Source organism: Onychostruthus taczanowskii, unplaced genomic scaffold, assembly GCF_017590055.1.
Source record: "Onychostruthus taczanowskii isolate IOZ18803 unplaced genomic scaffold, ASM1759005v1 scaffold1, whole genome shotgun sequence".
Classification (NCBI taxonomy): domain Eukaryota; kingdom Metazoa; phylum Chordata; class Aves; order Passeriformes; family Passeridae; genus Onychostruthus; species Onychostruthus taczanowskii.
Genome location: NW_024496525.1, coordinates 10,789,485 through 10,810,890, shown reverse-complemented (window position 1 = coordinate 10,810,890; position 21,406 = coordinate 10,789,485). Strand labels below are relative to the sequence as shown.

Here is a 21,406-nt window from a genome sequence, read left to right as displayed (position 1 = left end):
TGCAAAAAACAGTCATCACTCACCCAAATCCTTTCCATCTCCTCCCTCCCCAAAATATAATAAAATAAAAATAAAAGAAAATAATATTTTTTTAAAAATATCATAGGATGCACATCATACACTCAAGGCAAAAGCAGAGACCCCTGAAAAAAGTGCTCTCAAAAGCCAGAAGAGACTGACTCCAGGATGAATCAATCTCTGCTGCCACCAGGCATTAGTGGAGAAGACTGTAAGTTGCTAATGTAACCCAAGACTCTCTAATGAGCTCCCATTTCCAAGAAATCCTTTGGGGCAAGTGGAATACTTGAAGCAGCATTTGTGGAAGCTTTTGGCAAAACTGCAGGGAAACCAAGATGATCGAAGTGAGTAACTGCACTGGAATAGCTCAAGAGGGCATGTATCCTTCTTGGCATTGTCTGGGACCAGCTCACTGCTAGCTCAGGAATTATAAAGTTAATTCTGCCCCTCTGAGGAAAACCTAAAGAAAATTCAAGACAGACCCCACTCTCCTTACTCCTTCCCAGGACTGAGAGGGTGAGAGCAATCCAGAGCCATCTCCAATGGGAATTCTGCTGGTGTTGTAGAATAATCTTTCAGCTGCCAGCAGCTGAATGGAATGGTGATTTGCCACTGGACTTCAGCTTCCCTTTTCGAAGGCCCAGATGAGCACAAAGGGAAACACACTAGCAGTGTTTTACCCTGCTGGACTGGACAGCACTGGTGACTGATTTGGCCCCTCAGAGGCTGTTCCTCTTCCACAGAAATGAATAACAGGTTTGTTGAAATCATATATATTGGCAGAAACATGTTTCGAAAGGAAAGTGTTGTAGTAGTCATCCACTGCTTTTTCTAATGATTAGCAATATTTCCCGAGCACCCAGAGTTACACGACAGGGGATCAGAGACCACGAAATGCAGGATCCCTGGATATGTATACAAGCGATTTTTTTATAGCAAGCACACTCACTGAAGGAACTTTTTTAATTTCTAAGGTGTTCCTGGAGCAGAGTGGCTATACAGGTCTCAGGAAACTTTCTCCCTAGGGATGGAATGAAGATGGCAGACCAGTCAAAGGAATCATTTTTGAGCAAGCAAATCATCATCAACGCCAAGCACTTCAGCTACAATATACCACCTACACATTTGATCAACAGTATTCTGGCCTATGGCCAGCCAAGAGACATAACACCATTATGTGTTTAGCAGTCAAGCTCTCCCTGTCAGCTATTGAAGGTGTAATGGTTCATGCTGGGTCTTGTACATTTCCAATTTAATCCCACAGCAAAAAATCCTTGTGACTCATTTTGGAGTTGGATCACACCCTATGCCATGGCTGCTTTCTATCAGCAATAAGATTACAAATGTATAAACAATTCTTACAAATAGAAGACAAAACCAAACCACTTTACCAGAAACAAACTTTGCAAGTTCCTAGAACTGCAACGGGTACAGCACCAGATCATCGGGCAGATGAGGGGAACTAGCTCTGTGCCAAGCAGTGGGCCATGTGAGAGACATGAAATCACATCTCTCTTCTGCTGTCTAAGCATGGAAAATATCATGGAGGGAGTCAATCTGCAGCATGAGAAGAGTCAAAGCAACTTCAGCCCTGAAGGTTTCTCCCTTTGCCAGTTTTGGGATCCTTCAAGACTAGCTGGATATCAGCCCTGTCCTTTGGCACTGCTGGGCATGTGGGGAAAAAGACAGGAAAAACACTGCAGATGTAGGAGAAACATCTCATGGTGAGAGGTAATGTCTCTCTCACTGGCAGAAGCTTACCATGTTTGCAAAGAAAACCAAGAATGGAGTCCACCTTAAACTCTGGTTTAAGAAAAAACTTTGATCCAGTAAAACTGGACTAAAAAAAAATCAAAAAAGGAGAAAAAAGAAAAAAATCTGCTCTTGTGTCAGGATCCAAGGATGACAGCAGGCCATCTTTACCCAACGTTTAGCACTGAGGGCTTGACTCTTACACCTTCTGGAGTCAGTTATTCTTCTTTTGAGCACATGTAAAACACTATCATAACAGAATGACAGCCTTTGACACTCACTCAGCATGGATGCATATGACCACACATAAGGTGCAATGCAGTAGGAAATAAAACAAAAAACCCTAAAATAATAACCAAACCTCCTGAACCTTGAGAAATTTTCACTGCATATAGATACAAAAGAGGTTTTGCAGTTCAGGTGTTTCTCTGTTTACCATTCAGAATTCAGATTTTCAGAAGCAAATCTGTACATGCAAACATTTCAAGAAACATTTTTCTGTCTAATTCAGGGTTTGCTTCTACTTTATATAATTTAGCAGCTTCATAACTTCACATAGAAGTCTCTTTCTCATATAAAACTACAGGTTAAATTCTCCTTCTTTAACTCAACTCAACTCAAACAACTGCACCGCAGCTGGAGAGTATGTCTGTCATTATATTTACTTACACCACACAAAAATAAACTGTAGATAACCAAATTTGTAAAGGAATTGGCAGAACTAATCAATTGTTATTACAAAGCTTGTTTGAAGATTAGATATTTAGCTTTGAAATAATAATAAAATTCAGCTAAGTGGGTTAGGAAAAGGAAATACCGTCTCCCTAACTTACAGCTGATTATGCTGCAAGTCTGCCACTCCATGTTTACTCTAAGGCAGATGTACTGATATAATGAAAAAAGCTGGAGTTATTTTAGTCATGCCTACTTTGTGGAGGGAAAAAGTTTGACCTTTTACCTTGCTCGCTGCTGTTGTCTCCACTCTGGGAAGCGTGGCCCCCGCTGGAGGGCCCTGGTGTGCCTGCCGAGTGCGTTGAGGTTGCATCATCGTGGTCTCTCCAAGATGAAGGATTCTGGTGTCAGAGTGCCAAGGAATTTTTTCCACGGTTCCCATTCCAATAGCAAATGAAGAACAGAAAGCAAACCGGGAGAAGAGGGAAGGAAGGGGAGGAAAGTATACACATTAGCATTTGTGAAATGTGCCAAACACCTATACTGTTTGCACAGTGTAACAATTCTTCAGCAAAGGCAAGCAGAGGAGATACAAAGATTTACTTGTTAAAACACAGGACAGATTTTTTTCTTTTTAAACTTTCCACAGAGTTTTCTGGATTTAATTGTTTGAATAGTACTGGAAAACAATATTTCAGGACAGACAAAAAAACCCGTAAGTTTAGTTTCTTAAGGAGTTCTTTTAGTTTCTTAGGGTAGTAGGAGGGGGAGGAGAGGCAGAGGAGGGAAGGGTATCTACCTACATAGTTTATGATGCTAGGTGTTCTCATTGGGATCAGAATATTTGGTATACAAACTATCTCCCCACACTTTGTTTTCCGAGACTGACTGCAGCAGTAAGGGGAGAAGAGGAGGGAAATTTTTTCAAGAAGTACAGGAGAACATGCATGGGAGAGGAGTGTGTCCTCACTCCCTAACCTCTCTGTCACCCATTTAAATGCTGGAAAAACTTCCAACAAAGTCAAAGTTGTGAGGCAAAAAAGCAGCTTTTCTCTGAAAGACATTATATACCAGGAAAGATGCTTCCTCACCCCCAGCTAGCACCTTGATATGACACATTTCAAGAGACTTTTCTAGATTTATCGCTCTAACAGTTCGCTTACAAGAATTGTCAAGAACAACCACCAGGTGATTATACAAAATAACATGTTTGGTGATTTTCGTGTAATTCCTTCTGCATTACTATGCATAAAACACTACAAAAGGGAATGCAGAAGGCGGACTTACAAAGTTTTCAAAACTTGGCTAAGTAAGAGCTGAACTACTGTACTTAAGTCACATAACTCATGTATGCTTTCTAATTTATTGGGTATTGGCTTTCCCAGAGAGAGGAGCTGCTATTTAAAAGGATAAGTGAGGAAAACTTAATGTTACAGTTTAGTGCTACTTTGCTGAGTGTATTCTCCTCCTGTCCTCCTCCCCTTTCCTGATCATTCCCAATACCCTGCTGTTGCTTAAAGGAAAACAGGAATTCTACTGTACAGGAAGAGCTTTATCAGCACCACATGAAGGCAGGCAAGAGATGGAATTTCCTCTGGCAGAAAAGGAGAGCAAGAACACATGAAACAGATCAGAGTAGGGGTTGGACCTGCATTACTTGTCACCTGCATGCGACAACTTAAATCAAGCACATTATAATACTCCAACAACAAAACAAACAACAAATCTCCCCTCAAAAAAAAAAAAAAAAAATTACTTCTTAGGTTGCTTAGGTTTGATTGTGGTTTAAATCTATATTGTGAAATAACACTAGAATATTAAAGCATGAGGAGAAGCTGAAAGCAGCAAGTGACAAGTTGGATAAATTCTTTGAGCAGGACTGATTCTGACCTCATCTACATCAATGTGTAGTAGGAGTAAGTTCAACATAATCAACTGATTTACCCATTGTAAAATACAGTGTAAGTGTGACTGGGACCAAGTCCCAAAATCTATATAGTAACATCTCAAAGTAATCTTCTAGCACTGATTAGTACCACATGCTGTATAGCAACACAGGATAGAACTGCCAAGTAACGGCTTGCTACAATACCCAGCAACATAAATCTGACGGGCCTGACCTGGATCGCAGCAGAGACAAAGAGCCCATGACTTCAAAAGGCTCCCAGTAAAGTCTCAGGTGACCAAAGGGTAAGAAGGATCCAAATCCCCTCCACCTTACAAGGACAGACACACACATACACCCATGTATGCAGTTCCATGACAGGAAGACATGAGTAAAATCAGAAGACAGGTCAGGATCTGAAATTTGCCTAACCTGTCAGCACAGCATGCAGCACAAGAGCACTTACGACACAAAATCACCAGCCCCTCCAAAACCTAAAAGACTGATCTACTTTTCCTCACACAGAACTAAAACAGGAAAAACTGCGACCAAACAGTAATGTTTTATATTCATTGAGGTTATTGTGTTATTCTTCTCCATTTAATACTGTTATTCCCCACAGTTTCATTTAAAAAACCCAGCAAAACAAAACAAGAAAAACAAATAAACCCCCCACATATTACCATCATTTTTCAGAGTCAGGTGGAGAGAAACACAAAAAGAAAGATGAGAAATCTTGAAAGTTGAAGCAGCCCAGGTGTTATTAAAAAGAACAAAAAACTTGAAAATAAGGTTAGCAAAAAGTTCAGATGGAAATAAAAGGCAAAAACTGTGCAAGTTTCTTTACAGCCTGGATTAAAACACAGTTGTGCCTATGAGCTTCTCTTTTTATCTCTGACTTAGGAAGCCACTCAAATAGCTTCAAGCTGAAGGCAAACAGCAGACAGGAGCTCTTCAGCCCTCTGCAGCCTCTTAGCGTCAGCTGTTTGCCGGATGGTAATCAGATAAAGAGCTAGAAGAAATACATGAAAAAGAAAAGAAACAATAGCATAGCATGAGTTTAGCCCTCCAACAACATCGTGCTGGAACCTTCTTTTAGAAAACATAGTAATTGCAACATGTTCACCTAGGCTAAACTTTTCATGGAACACAGTGAGTTATGCTAATTTTGTGTACTGCAGGCTCTCTTGTGCTGGCTGCTGTTGGAGCTCCTTATCACATGTATGAAAGTTACAATAATTAACTGGTAACTGCTCAGCCATGTTTTAAGGCGAATGTCATCCAAAATCTATCATACAATATTTCAAAATCTAGGCCAGCCTTTCTGTTTCAAAGCTGCAAAAATTTTGAAAGGATCACTGAATGAGACTTCCCCCAGCTGAAAACACTTGCTGTCTCTTCCAGGCTGAGTTGTTCTTGACCTCAGTTTGTAGATCTGGTTTGAGAAAGACACACTGTATTGATTGAGAATTCAATGTATTTCTCATGACACAGTATTCTTGAGGAAGTTATTTGGCAGAGTTTTGTTGGAGGACAGAATATATAAGATAAGATATTTACTAAATGCAACAGTAGAATGCTGAAGGAATTTGAAAGGGAGAGAAATTGCTAGACTTTAATATTATAAAAAATGACAAATAATTTTAGGGGTGGAGTTTACAGACTCAGAAAAAGGCAGAATTCTTTTGGTTTGGACTAAAATCATTGAACGAGTCTGTGAATTGATCTTTTTCTCCCCTAGACCATTTCCAACCTCACATCTCTCAAAAAAAATTCTTGGCCTAATGACTATCATAAGTATTTATTTTATGCACACCTTCACAAAAAAAAAAAAAAAAAAAAAAAAAAAAAAAAAGATCAAATGGCATCTTTAAAGTGTGCTTCACTGGAAAACTTCATCAGTATAGTTCAAGTACCTGAAGATATCCTAGTCTAAAGCCCACTAATATTAGTTGCAATTTTTCAGTTAGTTTCAAGAAAATATGCATTGAGTTATCCCGCTGAAAAAAAAATTTTTAAAGAAGGAAACAAAGAAGCCAAACATATACCTTTAGATAAATTACACAAACTGCTAGCATGACTTCTCGTTTCTTCTTGCAAGTTTAGTAATATACTGCAGAAACACTCTGAAGTGTGTGGATAGCATCTGCCAAAACGGAATTTTCTATTTTGTGTACGTGCGCACACTATAAAAATTTCTCACGTGTATGACCTAAACTAATGCCAGATACCATAGAAAGTGAACAGCACACATGTATCTATTCCCAGTAGTTCTAATAATTGGAAGCCAAATATGGTACTCCTCTTGCTCTTACCTAATTGTGTTAAAGAGCAGTGTTACTAGGAGAAAAGCAGTGAATACTGAGTAGAGCACAATAGAAGGAGATGGAAAATAGATACAAGAAGCTATGTCTCCAGGGGCAGTATTTTCTATTTGCTGGGCTACAGACTCACAGCTGATAATGCAAGTTGTAATTAATATAAAAGCAGGAGACAATATGGGGAAAGCTTGTACTAGCAGGGCCACAGGAGATCACTCCACTGCTATCCACTGTTTCTCATTTACACACATGGCCTTCCCTAGAAAACACAATTTTACCAGCGTTTTTTTTCCCTTGAAAGTAAAAAAAAAAAAAAAAAAAAAAAAAAAAAAAAAAAAAAAAAAAAAAAAAATTGATTTAGCACCACCATTGAATTTTGCTAAATCTAGAAAAGAGCAACAGAAAGGACAAAAGGCATACAAAGCCAATCTGACACATTTCTCTTTTGTTGATGCTGAAAATCTGCTGAAAACCATGAGAGTTTTTAACTACTACAGAATTTCTTAAACAGAGATGTTGTAACAGAGAAATTTGATATAGGATAAGCTTCTGACAAATTGCAATTCTTACTTTGTAAGTCCAAAATATCTGCTGGGCAAAGTCTGGCTAGCTTTTTGTGAGTGTATGTAGTCCTGCTAGGGCTGATTCTGATCTCATACTGCTTTTTATGGTGATATTAAAGACTCAATTAACCATAAGGAATCTGCTTCTTATTTATAACTGGGAAGTAAAATCAATCAGGGCAGCTGATACCCATGTGAGTGAGCTAAGCAGGATTTGACTCACATATTTTAACTGAAGTTTCAAGTATACAACTCTGACAGGATCAGGCCCCAACATAATTTTACCAGATGAAATTGCAAAAATCGTTTATCTTAAAAGAACAAACAAAACACAACTTGTTTTTATAAAAGAAACTACAATGGCTATAAAGCTTATTGTTTTTAAACGTGGTTGGACTCAAAGGTCTGGTAAATTAATTTTACCAGTTTTGCAGATTTTTTTTGTTTTTTAGTTATACAGTTTCAGTTATTTTTCAGTTTTACAAACTGAACTACTTGTTACAGATTGCATTATCCCCACCAAAAACAATCCAAATCCTGCTCACCTTGTTCTTACAAGTAACACATGTAAACACAGGGGAATGACTGATGTGACTGATACCCCAAAGATCTGTATCTAGGTACAGGATATGAAACTATTCTAGACTATGCAGGACACGGCAATCTACTGCACACGTGCACACGGGTTTCTGTGCGTGTGTCTGTGTCCATGCTTGGTGTGTGTGAAGTCCAGGATGTATCTTAGAGATCATGTCCACTGCATTTAATAATAAACCTACTATTTAAAGGGACTTTCAATAAGACAAAAAGATATTAAAAACTCTAATTTGACATAATATATATGTTTTCTAAAAAAGACTACTCCTGGTTATCGTTCGGGTTTATTTTCCAAAAGGTGCCTACTTAAGATGATTACTTTTTTGTACTGGTTGCACAATTGAAACAAAAAAAATAAGGCACAGCAATCTATCAGATATTTTGTATATATGTGCAAGTTTTAATTCTTGTCCCTTGATTTTGCACATGAAGAAAGCATCGGGAGCAATTTTTGCGGCTCCTAGAACATGGCAGCGTTCTGAAAAGCTGTGTGTTTTGTATTTTCTAATTAAGATTGAAATCAGACATGTAATCCACCTGTCACCAAGGAACTGCGACTTGAAAAATCAGGGGGTGTTGGGTTTTTTTAATTGTCCTTCTATGTCATTCTGTGTGGCTACACTTCATCTAGACTGATAGACAACTCAAACCAAAAGGGATCACAGTTATCAAAAAGATACTGAAAAACATTATTGGTTCAGTTTGAGAGAACAGTTTACAGTTAAAACATTCAAATTTGAGACTTCAGCTGGTGACAGAAGCATACCTTGGCCCATAAAAAAGCAGGAACACTATCTACAGTCTAGGAAAGTCCCTGATGCTCTTTGCCCCTTCAGAAGGCACTACAAAAAAAGAAAGAAAGGGCCTACAGCAATGTCCTAAGTCTTACAGAAAATTCTAAGTTTGCCTTATTATCGTTGCAGTTAGCTACTTAGTTTTCCTTCTGACACACTACAGACAGAAAGGGCACCTTTGGGGTCTAATCTGCTGTTTCTCGAAACTCCCACTGAAGTCCACAAAAGTGTGGCATACCTGCAGACTATAGCATCAGGCCCCCAATTACTTCTTCACTACTCAGTGAAACCTTACCTGAAGATTTAATTGTATTACTGGAAGAGGTATGTACTATACTTTTTTTATTTTTTTATAATCTGCAAAACGTCAGGAATTTGCACAGACCATTCTTTGAGGAGAAATAGTAAAGAAATGTTAAGTTGTCTGGATATCCAAAAGTACAAAGTTAAGTATCTCCTCATGTGAGAGCTGAAAGTTTTAATATTCAGACTAATCTTTCTCTTCTATGGCTAAAATGTTGGATTTCTAATCTGTCAAGAGTCTGTCTTTATAAAATACATGTATGTATATTTCTATCTGTTTTCATGATATTTTAGGAATTATGATCTGTATATTATTACCTCTGAGCTACAAAAACAGATGAACAAATACCAAAAAGACCGTTCCTACAAAAGCCAGTGGAAGAACAGCCATAAATTTCTATGGGAGAATTACTAGGCTTCAAAACAGGTTTGTACTAAAGGAAGAATTGTATGACACCAGGTGAGGCCAGCTACAAAAGAAGTGTATTTAAGTACAAAATGTTAGAATATGTTCAAAAAAATGTTCTAAAATCTCCAAATTTTATGAGCATCGTGTTTTTCAAATTTGAATAGTTGAAATACAAAAATAAAAAATCTGCAAACAATCTCATCAGACACCTTAGGCTGAACACAGAATTCAGGATAGGGCCTGGTATGTTTAGTTGAACAATAATAAATTGTCTGCGCTGGGAAACCAAACTTGAACTGCAGCTGCAAAGGCTTTTTTTCACTCTTTTCTTATCTTTTTTTTCCCCTAACTAATCTGGTTCAGCCAGGGCATAGCTGTAATTACCTTCTTCCCATCTACAGCTAATACCTCAGAGCAATAAAAAAAAACGAGGGTGTTAAAAATTCAAACACTAATTATGGGCTGTTATATTTACTAAACACAGCAGAGTAATAACAAAAGTTTCAGCTTCTTGTGGCCAGCACTACACTATTTGATCTACCAAGTCCCTGGACCCTTTACACTAACTATATTACATAACAGTTAATAGCGCACTAAAATAAAATTCAATAAACACATTTATTACCAAACATGTACAGCACAACAAGTTTCAGCTGTCTCCTTTTTTTCAGCACAGGTGTATCTCTGAAGAGTTCATTCCTTTGTTGTTTTTGGGTTTGGTTTCCAATTAAGTTATATAAATAGCGGAGCAGTAGATTTTGAAAGGGGAAGCATGCAATATTTGAGTACCCCATTTAAAGTGTTATGGTAAATATTGGCTAATCCTACAATTCTTTCTGTTACTTTCCTTCATGCCAGTTTTAAGGTCTAGAAAAACAATAAAGCTGAGAGCTGCCTTAGTTCCTAATTCAGCTCTGCCACTACTACCACCCCTCACATTCACATTAAACACACAGAGCGGTAGCTTTACACCACTTAATAACAATAGAGGGGTATGGATTTTTGGGGTGTCAAACAGCTGTCACAAACTGTCACCTCCACAAGAGAAGCCTTGGCACACAACAAATTAACCTTCACTTCTTTTGGGCTATCATTATTCATAGCCAATCAGTTGAAATGCTCCTAGTATTTCATGTGCAAATAAAACCATGAGGGGAAGACCCGCAGATCAGAATAGTGGGCCAAGAGATAAAACAGAGGAAACAACATGCTGTCTCTGTCCTTCTGAAGTGGCTCATCATCACCCCTACACCAACTTTCACCAAATGAGATCTAGCCTAAGGCTATGTATTAAATATGCATATCAAGGCAAATGAAAAAAAAATAAACCTGGACAGCCAAATTGGACAAATTTGCATGCTTGAACTGCTACATTTTCAGGTAGATGCTCAGAAATGATAGCTCATTTTTTAATAGACTTGCATGTTTATATTAGCCCTTTTTTTAAGCTTTTCCTTTTCTATGAATAAAAATGCATTTCTTTCTGCTGGAACATTGTACAGTGCAAATATAAAATATGGTAGTTTGACTAAGCTATAAAAAGGTGTTAAAGTTTTGTCAGGAAAACAAGCTAATATACAAAAAAAAAAAAAAAAAATCCAATAAGGAGACACATTTCCCAAAACGCATGAATAAAATGTAACTATGTGATACAACTCTTCATTTCCCAGTTGGTGTTCTGGTTGCACAAATTATTGCTTCCTTTCAAAACAAATAGCAGGGGGCTAAAGTAAAAATGTTATAGCTCAAATCTCCAGGAAGTAAAAGGCTTTAAATTATAATACCCAATGAAGTGGTAAACCCTAACGGGTGCAAGACAAATGGGTTGTCATATTTATTTGAGTTTGTTTTTGGGGCCACAAAAGCAAGAGGAGAGTCTTCTTAGGGAAGATAATAGTTACCAAATTATCAAAATGCTAACCCCCTCCACTCCTGTCCTATCATTGTGTGTGAATTTAAATATTATAATGGAGCACTGCAAATTGGCTTGAGCATTTGCCATCTGCCAGAACCCTAAACAGGCTAGTTTATCTAATCTCTTCAATATAAACATAAGCATGCTCCATTTCTACACTTCCACTTGAAACACACTCTTGTAAAGAAACTGAACTGGAGAAACATGTATTTTTTTCTTCTCTTTCTCTAAATTTTACACAGTGACTCACTATCTTTCAGGTTGCCACTCATTTCAATTTCTTTTCTAGTACTCTCTCAGAATACTTATGCCCACGAATTTAAGGTTGTAAAATGCCATGAAACAAATATTTTTGAAATTGTGTCATGCCTCATGGAGTTTATTACCTATGTGTGAGTTAGCTGATAAGAAGAGAAACTTTAAGAAAGATCTGCATACTTTTTTTTTTCTCTCAAAATAATAGATTTAAAATGTAAAACATAGCACAAACCTTGTCATGCAATGTTTACTGAATACAAATGAGAAAATGAAAGCTAAGCCTTGGGTCCAAAAATATTTCCCGTAACTAAGCCACGCCAGAAGGGGGACATTCAGAAGAATTTATTATTATTTTATCTCCCAATTCAGCTTCAGTCCAGGTCTAATGTAATTACCAAATACACACAAAAACAACATGTTTTCAAAGGAAACAAAAGCTCCTAGAAAGCTCATTCTCCCTGGGCTTCCAGCTACTCTTCTTAACACACTGGGAAATAAAGGCAGGCGCCTGTGCAGAAAGCATGGTTAACTTCACACCGGGTGTTAAATTAATATTTCAACCGCTAAAATATTAGACTCTATCATTTAGATTATTAGTTCAATTGAATCTAAAACTGTATAAACCCCTTTGCCCCCCAGGGATGAGTTCCTATAAATACAGTGGAATTCACACCCACCCTTTTTAACCAGAGCTATTCCTTCCCTTTTCTGCTGTACCAGCTGCAATCTTTCCCTCCACACATCCCAAAGTCTCTCTGCATCTACATCTTTTGAAGGATCAGAGAAGCCACTCCAAAATCCGGAAAAACAAAGGCACTCTCCTTTTCATGCACACCAATGTTCAGTACTACACACATTACACTAATTCACCAACTCCTAAAGTGTTAAAATCAACCGCTAACCTACGGTTACTCAATCATCATTCTCTCCAACTTTCTGTAATACATTGTTAATAATTGCTTCATCAAGGTTACTGTCTTTTATTATGAAGATGCTTCAGGCGTTTGGCAATAAGTCCATATTCTGACAATAAGTTGCTATAAAGCAAAAGCATTGGAAACTCTAATGTGCTAACCCCTTTTTTTAATGTAGTGTAGTATTGCCAATAATTCTCATCACTTGTCATCCCCACGAGAGGGGAGGGGGGAGCAAATCAGCAAACTTTCTTCCTAACTTTCTTGTCTGTGTTTCCTTACATTGATGCATTGATTACAAAGTTGGCAAAGAACAGGAGAAAGCACTGATCCCCACATCAAACCAACAGTTTGCTAGCTCTCCAAGACGCCCAGACTAGGAAACTTTACAAACCATTGCAAACTCGATGCTTTACAGATGAAAACTGAAGGAGCCTTTTGCATTTCTACAACTTTGTGAAGCAAAAGGGAAGAAAGTTTGAAGATGGGATTCAAGCTTGCAGGAGGTTAAAGTAGTAATAATACTAACAGACAGCAGCAGCAAAGCAAGGAAACCCGGAACAGGTCCTCTAAGCAAGTTAGAAACTTGAAAAGTGTCATAAAGAAAACAGAAGGACTTACATGATCGGCTAAATTTGTGGAAGATCCTGAGAGTTCTTCATGGTCAGACTTGGAGCTGCCATCCCTTTCATCAATAACGAGGTCTATTGGCATTTTTCCTTTCAAACAACTAATGTACCGATGGCAGAAATTATCACACAATTCATGAACCTGAAAAGAATAACGAGAATAATAGGATCAATAATGGCTAAATATCGTGTTCCGGCGCTTTTTTTTTTTTTTTTTTTTTTTTTTTGGTAACAAATTCAACCCTCTGATCTACTTCACAAGTAACTGTAATTAAGGGGGACAATAGTTGAAGGCAAGGAAACAATAGAGAAATTGTTGCAGCACATATTATTCTCTAGAGACTTGCTGCAGCAACAAGTTAGAGAGAGAGATAGTGGGCTCGGACTTGAATGCTGAAGAAAATCGGATTTGGTGATAACATCGGAACACTGGGAGCTGGACCCAGGTGGTATCTCCGGAGCATACATAACTCAGACAGGTACAACTAGTCACTCGGGACGGGATCAGTTTAAACCGGGGCTAAAAAAAGGTCTAAAAGGCCGGGAGCAGTAAAATGAAGCTACTTGCTGAGGTTGTGGGAAGAGCCATTCTTGTCCCAGGGCACAGCCCCTGCCCACGCCTCGCAGGGGCCCCTGCCTCTTCCAAACATTTAGTCCTTGCTTGGGGTTAATGTGCCTGCCAGAGCCGGAGAGGAGAACGAGTGGTTTCATTTCTTTTGGTTAAACACAGTATTTCTGAGTGGGAAAAAGAGCTTCTATTGAGGAAAGGGGTAAGAAGGATGAAAGGGGTTTAATATTTAATATTAGTAAATATTGAAATTATACACAAGCACACAAAAAGGGAAAAAAACTGTCTGGGCATTTGTGTCGGGTGTCACATGCTCTGATGGCACAGGTTACAGTGTCACAATGCATTACCCCTATCTTCTCTGCCCGTGTTTACAAGTCAGCCCAAACAGTCGGGAGGAAGGCAGCTGGTGGGGGGGCGGGGGGGGGAGGGCAGAGGGCGAGGGGAGAGGGGGCAGGGAATGGCATGCCCCCCGCCCACCTCCGTGGCTCTTACCTTTTCTAATTCCAAAAGATGAAACCTTAGTACTTGTATTGCTTGGATCATCTGCAAGAAAGTTTTGAGCAAGGGGTTACGTGGGAGACAGGAGCACGGGGGCTGGGCAGAGCCGCGAGCCCGAGTGAGAAAGGGGGAGAAGGGGATTGTCAGGGCGCGCGGTCATTATACGGGATTTTAGCTCATTGGTCACGCTTTAACAATTTTGATCAACTTTAACCTAAACACTCGATTTTTATCATATTTATTCTAGAAGCGGTGATTAGCGCTTTATTACCGCGATGCTGGAGAAAACCTCCTCCTCTCCTCGTTCCCCTCTCAGCACCCCGGCCCTCATCCCTGAGGGTTCGCAGAGAAGTCAAACACACACTCCCACCCCCACCCCCGCCCGCAGGAGAAAGGGGGGGTGAATGTGTGTTTGAATAGTTTGGCATCTTCTTTACAAGCGGATTTAGGCACTTTGAATATTGAAATCGTTCACATTAGCAAAAGAATTACATTAGAAATCTCCAGCTCTCTCTTCTTAAGCAGTTACTTCCTTCACTTTTAGCTTCCCGTGGCTTTCAAACTCAGCTTTGCAATGCATTGGGGCTTGAGACTTTGCTCTGACTGGCTCTAAGAATAAAGCTCTTTGAAGCCCCTTGACGGCAACTTGCCGACCGGCCGGCGCCCCGCTCCCATGCCGGCGCAGCCCGGTGCCCGGCCCCGCAGCCGCTGCCCCGCCGCACCGCCCGGCCCGGTCCCGGAGCGCAGGAGGGCGCCTGCCGGCTGCGGGCGGAGGGGTCGGGAAGGGCGAGAGGGGAGTGCGGTGGAAGAGGGAGCAGGCCTTACCAAATTGTCCAACTCTGGATTTGAAGAAAAAAGTGGCTTTTCGGCGCGGACCTGCAAGAAGAAGGAAAAGCGGCGTGAACTACAGCTGCTGTCTTTGCCCCCGTAACCGGATCGTCCGAAAGAGGAAAATCCCTTTGACAAAACCGGCCGGTACCAAAATCCGGCTGAAGGCCCTGGGTCACCGAGCTGTGGAAAGAAGCCCGCACCGCTCCTGCCGGTCCGGCACTGAGCCGGCCGCTGGTCCCACGGCAGCTTTCTCCTGTGGGTCCCCTGCCTGCTTCCCCTCCCGCTCCCTCTGCCTCCAAAACCACAGCTACCTTTCCCTATGGCCAATGCAGGAGGGCAAGGCCAGGGAGTCCCAGCCCGGCAGCGTGGAGGGGCTGCCGGCAGTGGGGGGAGGTCAGGGCCAGCCGGGCCACCAGGGCTCACCCCCGCCCCGCCGGAGAGGGGGCGCGGGGGGAAAGGGAGGCTGCCCCTGCCAGCACCCGGCCGTGTGGGTCCAGGCGCTGAGGAGGCGGCGGGAGCGCTGGTGAGGGTCGGGGGAGGGGGGAGAGGTGCCGGACCTGTTTAGCGAAGACGGCGATGTCCTCGTTGAAGGAGTCGGAGGAGCAGACGTCCCCGCCGGCCACGCCGGGCTCCCGGGGCGTGCAGGTCGCCAGCTCGCACTTCTCAAAGACCAGAGCTAAGAGGGGGAACAACGGGTGCCTACCGGGCGGTGGCACACAAAGACAGGGGAGGGGGTGGGGGAGAGGGGGAAAGAAGAGCTGTAATCAACAAGTTTTTGTTGTTGTTTTTGTTTTTTTTTTTGCTTTTTTTTTTTTTTTTTTTTTTGTTTGGGCTTTTTTAATGCGCGGACACACAGACACCGACACACGGACACAGCCACACTCTGCAGTCTCGCACTAATGCCCCGGGCAGAGCAGCGGAGAACCAGACTTTGAAATAAAAATACTGGTTTTGGTGGTGAGCTGGCTGTTGTTGTTTTGTTTGTTTGTTTGTTTGGGGTTTTTTTTAAATTTTGAAATTGCAATGCCCGAACCACATTCCCCGTGCAGTCCTCGCCGACGAGGACAAAAGTGACCTCTCTAAACGCACAAGGCACCGAACATGCTCAGCGGCAGCTCAACTGAGAATGTTACACTTTTGCCACAGCTTAAAATACCGCAAAACCTGGAAGATCCCATCCCTACCCTCCAGCTATGACCTAAAACGAGAGTACAGCTAGGCAAACTGCAAACTACTTAATACGTAATTTTATTTTTCAAGGGGCCTGCTAACAAAAATGTGGTGAAGTTTCCTGGCTTAGGAAGCACACCCAAGTAAAATACCATCTGTCCAGATAAGTGAGCTGGGGAGGGGGTGGAGGAAGGGAGCACTTCGCGAAATATTTTCCCATAGTTGGTGTAGTCAGAAAAAAAAAAATATCTGCGTGCTAAGTAGTAAGCATGCATTTGTTTCTTTTCCCCTTTGGTGTCTGACCAAGGCCCCACACTCTGTCATAGATGTTACTAGCTCTCATTTGAGGATCAGTTAGTATTTTTTCCAAAAGGCACTGGAGAGAATCGGTGTCATTCCCTCCAAGAGAAGCCCTGGTGCAGGCTTGAGTTTTGCTGGGTATGGGTTTCTTTTTCCTCATGTTCTTTCTTTCTCAAATAGAAAATTCAGCTCATTGCCCCCAAATGTATTTATGTCTTCTGTCTCTGGGAAGAGCTGTTCGCAAGAAGTGAATCCCTTTTATTCTTACTACCTTCCGCGATGTGAATAGCTCTTTATTTACAAAGTTGGAAGAGTGGTATTATGGCACAGAGAACACCAGAACAACACTTCTCCAACTAAAATCCAGAGCAATGAGAGTCTCTAACTCCTAAGTGGGGCCTTTCCAAGAAATTTTAAAAAACCCCACGGGTAAGAAAAGAACCCCCCACCGCCCCCCCCAAAAAAAATCCACAAAATAGGAAAAAACCGAATAAATAAAAAAGAAAAATGGAACGACAAGGCAACACTACCTCTCTCCAAGCCAGCCTCTCTCCCCAAGAGCTCTGTTTTCCAGCACCCATTTCCCGTGGGTGCTGGCACCTCAGCCGAGTCAGGCTGGGATCGCCCTCGTCCCGAAATTGCCCTCATCCCGAGATCGCCGGCCACGGCAGTGCCACCGCGCGGGTCTCCCTCCTGAGCGGGCTGCTGGGGGCTGCCCTGCCGCCGTCTTCCCTCCGGAGTCTCCGGGCTCCCCCCGCCCCGCTCCGCTCCCGCGGCCCGGCTGGCCGCTGCCGCCGCGGCCCCGCGGGAGCTCCCGCTGCCCGCCCCGCTCCCGCTCCTGCCCCGGCCGCTCCGCGGGCACCAGCGCTGCGAGCCGGGCCCTGGCGCCGGGCGGCCCCGCGGCACCTACCCGTAGATCGCATCCTTGTCCCGCTTGAGAGCGTCGTTGACAGCGGAGCCCATGCTGGCCGGCATGACATTGGGGTGCGGGGCGTGGGCGCCGTAGTGCTGTCCGGCGTGGAGCGGCGGCCCATGGTTGAGGTGGTGCACCGGGGGGATCGGCCGGGGGGCGTGGGGGTCCCCGTACATGGACGCCGGCACCCCTACTCCGTCCATCCCGCCGTAGTGGGGCAGCTCATCGTACTGTCAAAAAGCGGGCCGGAAGAGAAGAAAGAAAAAGAAAGAGGAGAAGAGAGGGGGGAATAAAAAAACAAACAAACAACAACAACAAAAGTCAGAAGAGAGTAAAGCACCCGGACAGACACAAACAGAGCAAAACAAAACAAGAACAGCCACAACAGAGAGAGTAATGCTCAAAATGAAATCAACTGGGACGGGGAGCAAGGGCTGGAAGGGCTGAAGGAGGAGTGGGGGTGCGAGAAGAGGCAAAAGGGGAAAGTGTGTTTGCCTGTCTGAGTGCGTGGGGGAAGATGGTCCTCTTCAGCACAGGCAGGAGAAACCCTAACAAGGAAACAGGGATGAAAAGGAAGGAAACGGAGGAGAGAAACTAGAGTTACTCTGCATTAGAAAAGAAGAAAAAAAAAAAACAAGCAGAATCAAACCCAACTAGATAAATAAATCAACACTAGAAACGAGAGAGGAAAGGTAGGGTGTATCGGGAGGAGGGGGGTAGATAAAGGGGGAAATAATCTGAAAGTTACCAGAAACATTATTTAGTGGCAATTCCCCTTGTCCTTGTCACAGCCAGAGACAAAAAAAAAAAAAAAAAGAAGCAGCTATATGTGTATACATATATATACATTCGTATATACACAGACACACATATGTATTTCTTAGTCTTTGCTAGGCAGCAGCAGTAGCGGCGGCGGCAGCAGCAGCAGCAAGCTTTCCCCTGTGAAACCCGTGCTACTGAGCAGGCAGAGAGCAGGGAATTCGCGCTGCTGGGGAAAAAGCTAGAGAGGAAAAAAGCGTGGAACAATTGCAGAGAGACACACACACAGAGACACTCATGCACACACACAAAAAGCCAGCGAATAATTTTTGCTGCTATTTTTTAATAGTGGCCGCCATCATCATCAGCAACAGAGGAGAGCAAATCGGACAGGCCCCTCTTAAGAGAGGATTTATATATAGGTAAGTGTTGGAGATTTAAACCTACCCTTTGCGCCATCAGTCTGCGCTCCAATAAACTCCTGGATGTGTCGTATATTTAATATCCCAGTCCAGCAAAGAAAGTGATTTAGAGTGAAGAAGATTCCTTTTTTTTTTTTTGCAACCCACTTATAGACTTCTCCTATCCTCCAATATGGGTAAATAATAGTAATAACAACAACAATAACAACAACAATATATAAAAAACAGTCAAGAACCACGATGAGTTTCTGTGTTTTCTTCTTTTTTTCTGTCTCTTTCTCTTTCCTTTTTCTGTCTCTCTTTTTCCTTTTTTCTTTCTCTACGCAAAAAAAAAAAAAAAAATTGTCAAGCCCCCAAACTGAAGGTTACGATCGGCCCGTCAGCAACCCACATGTAACCAAACTGTCGTGTCTCATGGCTTTTTGCCACTCCAGCTGTCAATCAAAGCCAGGGAATGTCAAGGTAGTGAATGAATGATGGTTGATGATGATGAAGAAGAGAGGAGGAATCTTTTTAACCCCGGTTTCTTCTTCCAGTAACTCCGTGCTCAGGTTTTGCCTTTTAGGATCGCTTATAGGGTTGTTGGTTTTGGTTTTGTTTTGTTTTTTTCAAAGTACTGTGAAGGGGGGTGGGGAAAGATGCGAAGAAAAATTGAATAGTTTGTAAAGCCCGGACTTCCCCCTCTCTCCTTTTTTTTTTTTTTTTTTTTTTTCCTCCCGGCAGGTATTTTGTCTCCCTCTCTCCCTCACTCCCTGGGATGAGTGAGTGTCAGTAAGTGTTGGCAGGTTGGCTGCCGGCTGCCTTATAGAAGAGGCTCAGTTTTGCGGCGCTGATCGGCGGGAGAATGAAGTGACGGAACCCGGAAGTAGTGGTGGCCATAGCCAGTCCTGCAGCGCGGCGGCGGCGGCGGCGGGGAGCGGCGCCGCGCCGGGAGCGAGGGAGGGAGGGAGCGAGGGAGGGAGCGAGGGAGGGAGGCAGGGGAGGAAGGACAGGGAGAGTGCGTGTGTGCGAGAGGGGGGAGAGGCAGGGGAAACTGCAGAGAGCCAGAAGAAAAGTGCGGTAGAAGCCCGGCCCCGGGTCGGTTTGCGCCGGGTTATTTGAGCGACAGAATACCTTCCGATCGCCCGCGGTGCCGGGCGTCCGGCGGGGCCGCTCGCTCGGGTCGCCGGCTCCGGCCGCTGCCGCGCGCGCCCCGGCCCCGGCCCCGGCCCGCCGCCACGGCAGCCGGGCCGCCTCCCGCCGACCGCTCATTGTGCCGCTGCGCCGCTGCTAAAAATTAATTTTCCGGGGCATGGAGAGAACGCCTCGTTCAAACCCTGTTGGGCACCGCTCTTCATTAAGTGATCGCTGCTATCAAACACGCTCTGGATGTCTTGAAGCGGGGGGGAGGGCGGGGAGAGGCGGAGGGAAGAGGGGGAAATCCCTTTTAGTTTTGCGATTAGGCTGCCAGGCTTTGTAAAGGGCTTAAAAACAAAGTCATGCTCAGTCTTTTGTGGGAGAGATCCAGATGTTATGTAGATTTCTGTTTGCATGTTCGTTTCGAGCGGCTCCGGCGGCGAGCGCAGCATTTACGTGTGTGTGTTGCTGGACTTTGCCGTTTATCGACGTTGCGCTTGTGGAATGTATGCTGGAGTATTAGCTCGGTAATGCCTTCTAATGGTAGTGCTAATTACAGTGGGGTTATTTAGCAAATTAAGAGAGATGATGCACCCCCACCCCCCCCACCCTTGAGTACCAAATGAACTTTTCCGAGCACACAGGCACACACACGCGCGCGCGCGCGCGCGTTAATTTTGGTGCGTTTCTCTCGCCCAATCACTTCGCTGAAGCTACACCATGCCTTACCTCAGAGCAGTCAATTACCAAAGCTACCCGGGATCATCAATCATGGGGGATGCTTGAAGTTTAGGGGAGGAGCGATGGTCAAACTATCGATTGCTGCAGTTTTGTCCTCCCCAACCCCCCACCCTCGTTCACGGTCCCCTGCACATAAAATCTAAAACAGACTATCCCGTTAATAGTGGAATTTATCAATGATTATGTACCCGTTTGTGAATGTGGCCTCATACATAGATGGCTTTTGAAAATACACGGCAGAAAATATATTATTCCGTTAGATTTTGGTTTGGTTTGCTTTTCGTGGTGATGACGATGCTTTTCAGAGGTTTGGGGTTTTTTTTAACTTTAAGAAAATGACTCAAGGGGTAGTTACAGATATTTGGCCTGATTTTAATAGGCAAAGGGAATGAGCTCCAGAGGTCAATAAACCCCTCCAAAATGATGAATGATTGAGTACCTGTGATGATGATAGTGATTACCGGAGCAATTAAACAGTTTGATTAAATGAGCCATCATAACAATGATGTCTGCGGGAAATCAGCCCTCACGTATAAAGAAAGATAGTGTGGAGAGCTGACAAACGCCAGTGGGCATTCCTGCATGTTTCGCTAGCGCCGAGCCCTGCAGAGCAGGGCTGTATTCACAAATATGAGGGAGATACGGAGAAAAGTCCCTCTCCTACTTACAGAGTTGCACCCTGCTTAAAACCCGCCAGAAGCCGGAGAGCAGACACGGGTTGTTTTTTTTTTCCTAGAGGATCTCCTCCAAGATTAAAGCTAGTCCTAAGAGCAACCGAATTGCTGTGACTGACTTTCACGGGACTGTAAAGAGAGGTGAGTAGAAGAGCCCTTAGTATGTAGATCTCTTTCAAGCAGTGGTTAAGTCAATTCATTTCGCAGGGAAAAAGCCAGTCTTCTTGTGCAGTATTTTATACTCTGTCGTATAAATCGGTAACGTAATTCAAGATATTCATGGTAATGAATGCTTGGCTAATCCTTTGGGTGCGCGGAGACCTACAGAGCAGTAGGTTATGCAAATCCTTTCCTACTTTTACAGCTGTAGTTTTCTAGCAG

General features: G+C 43.0%; 1 protein-coding gene across 5 annotated transcripts in view; it reads right to left on the bottom strand.

Moving 5' to 3' along the window:
• Positions 1-18,802, bottom strand: part of MEIS2 (Meis homeobox 2) — a 173,407-nt gene extending 154,605 nt beyond the window's left edge. For 3 of the 5 annotated variants that reach the window (XM_041400162.1, XM_041400170.1, XM_041400188.1), the window contains exons 1-7: positions 18,520-18,802; positions 17,311-17,543; positions 15,488-15,629; positions 14,925-14,975; positions 14,094-14,144; positions 13,023-13,172; positions 2,729-2,843 (exon numbers count right to left, since the gene is read on the bottom strand). In XM_041400162.1, the coding sequence (XP_041256096.1) occupies positions 2,729-2,843; positions 13,023-13,172; positions 14,094-14,144; positions 14,925-14,975; positions 15,488-15,629; positions 17,311-17,543; positions 18,520-18,531 (754 nt within the window). In that variant the 5' untranslated portion in view covers positions 18,532-18,802. Of the gene's footprint in view, positions 1-2,728; positions 2,844-13,022; positions 13,173-14,093; positions 14,145-14,924; positions 14,976-15,487; positions 15,630-17,310; positions 17,544-18,061; positions 18,095-18,519 lie in introns of all 5 variants that reach the window. The other 2 variants (XM_041400179.1, XM_041400195.1) reach the window with 1 other exon arrangement.
• Positions 18,803-21,406: the final 2,604 nt, after the last annotated feature.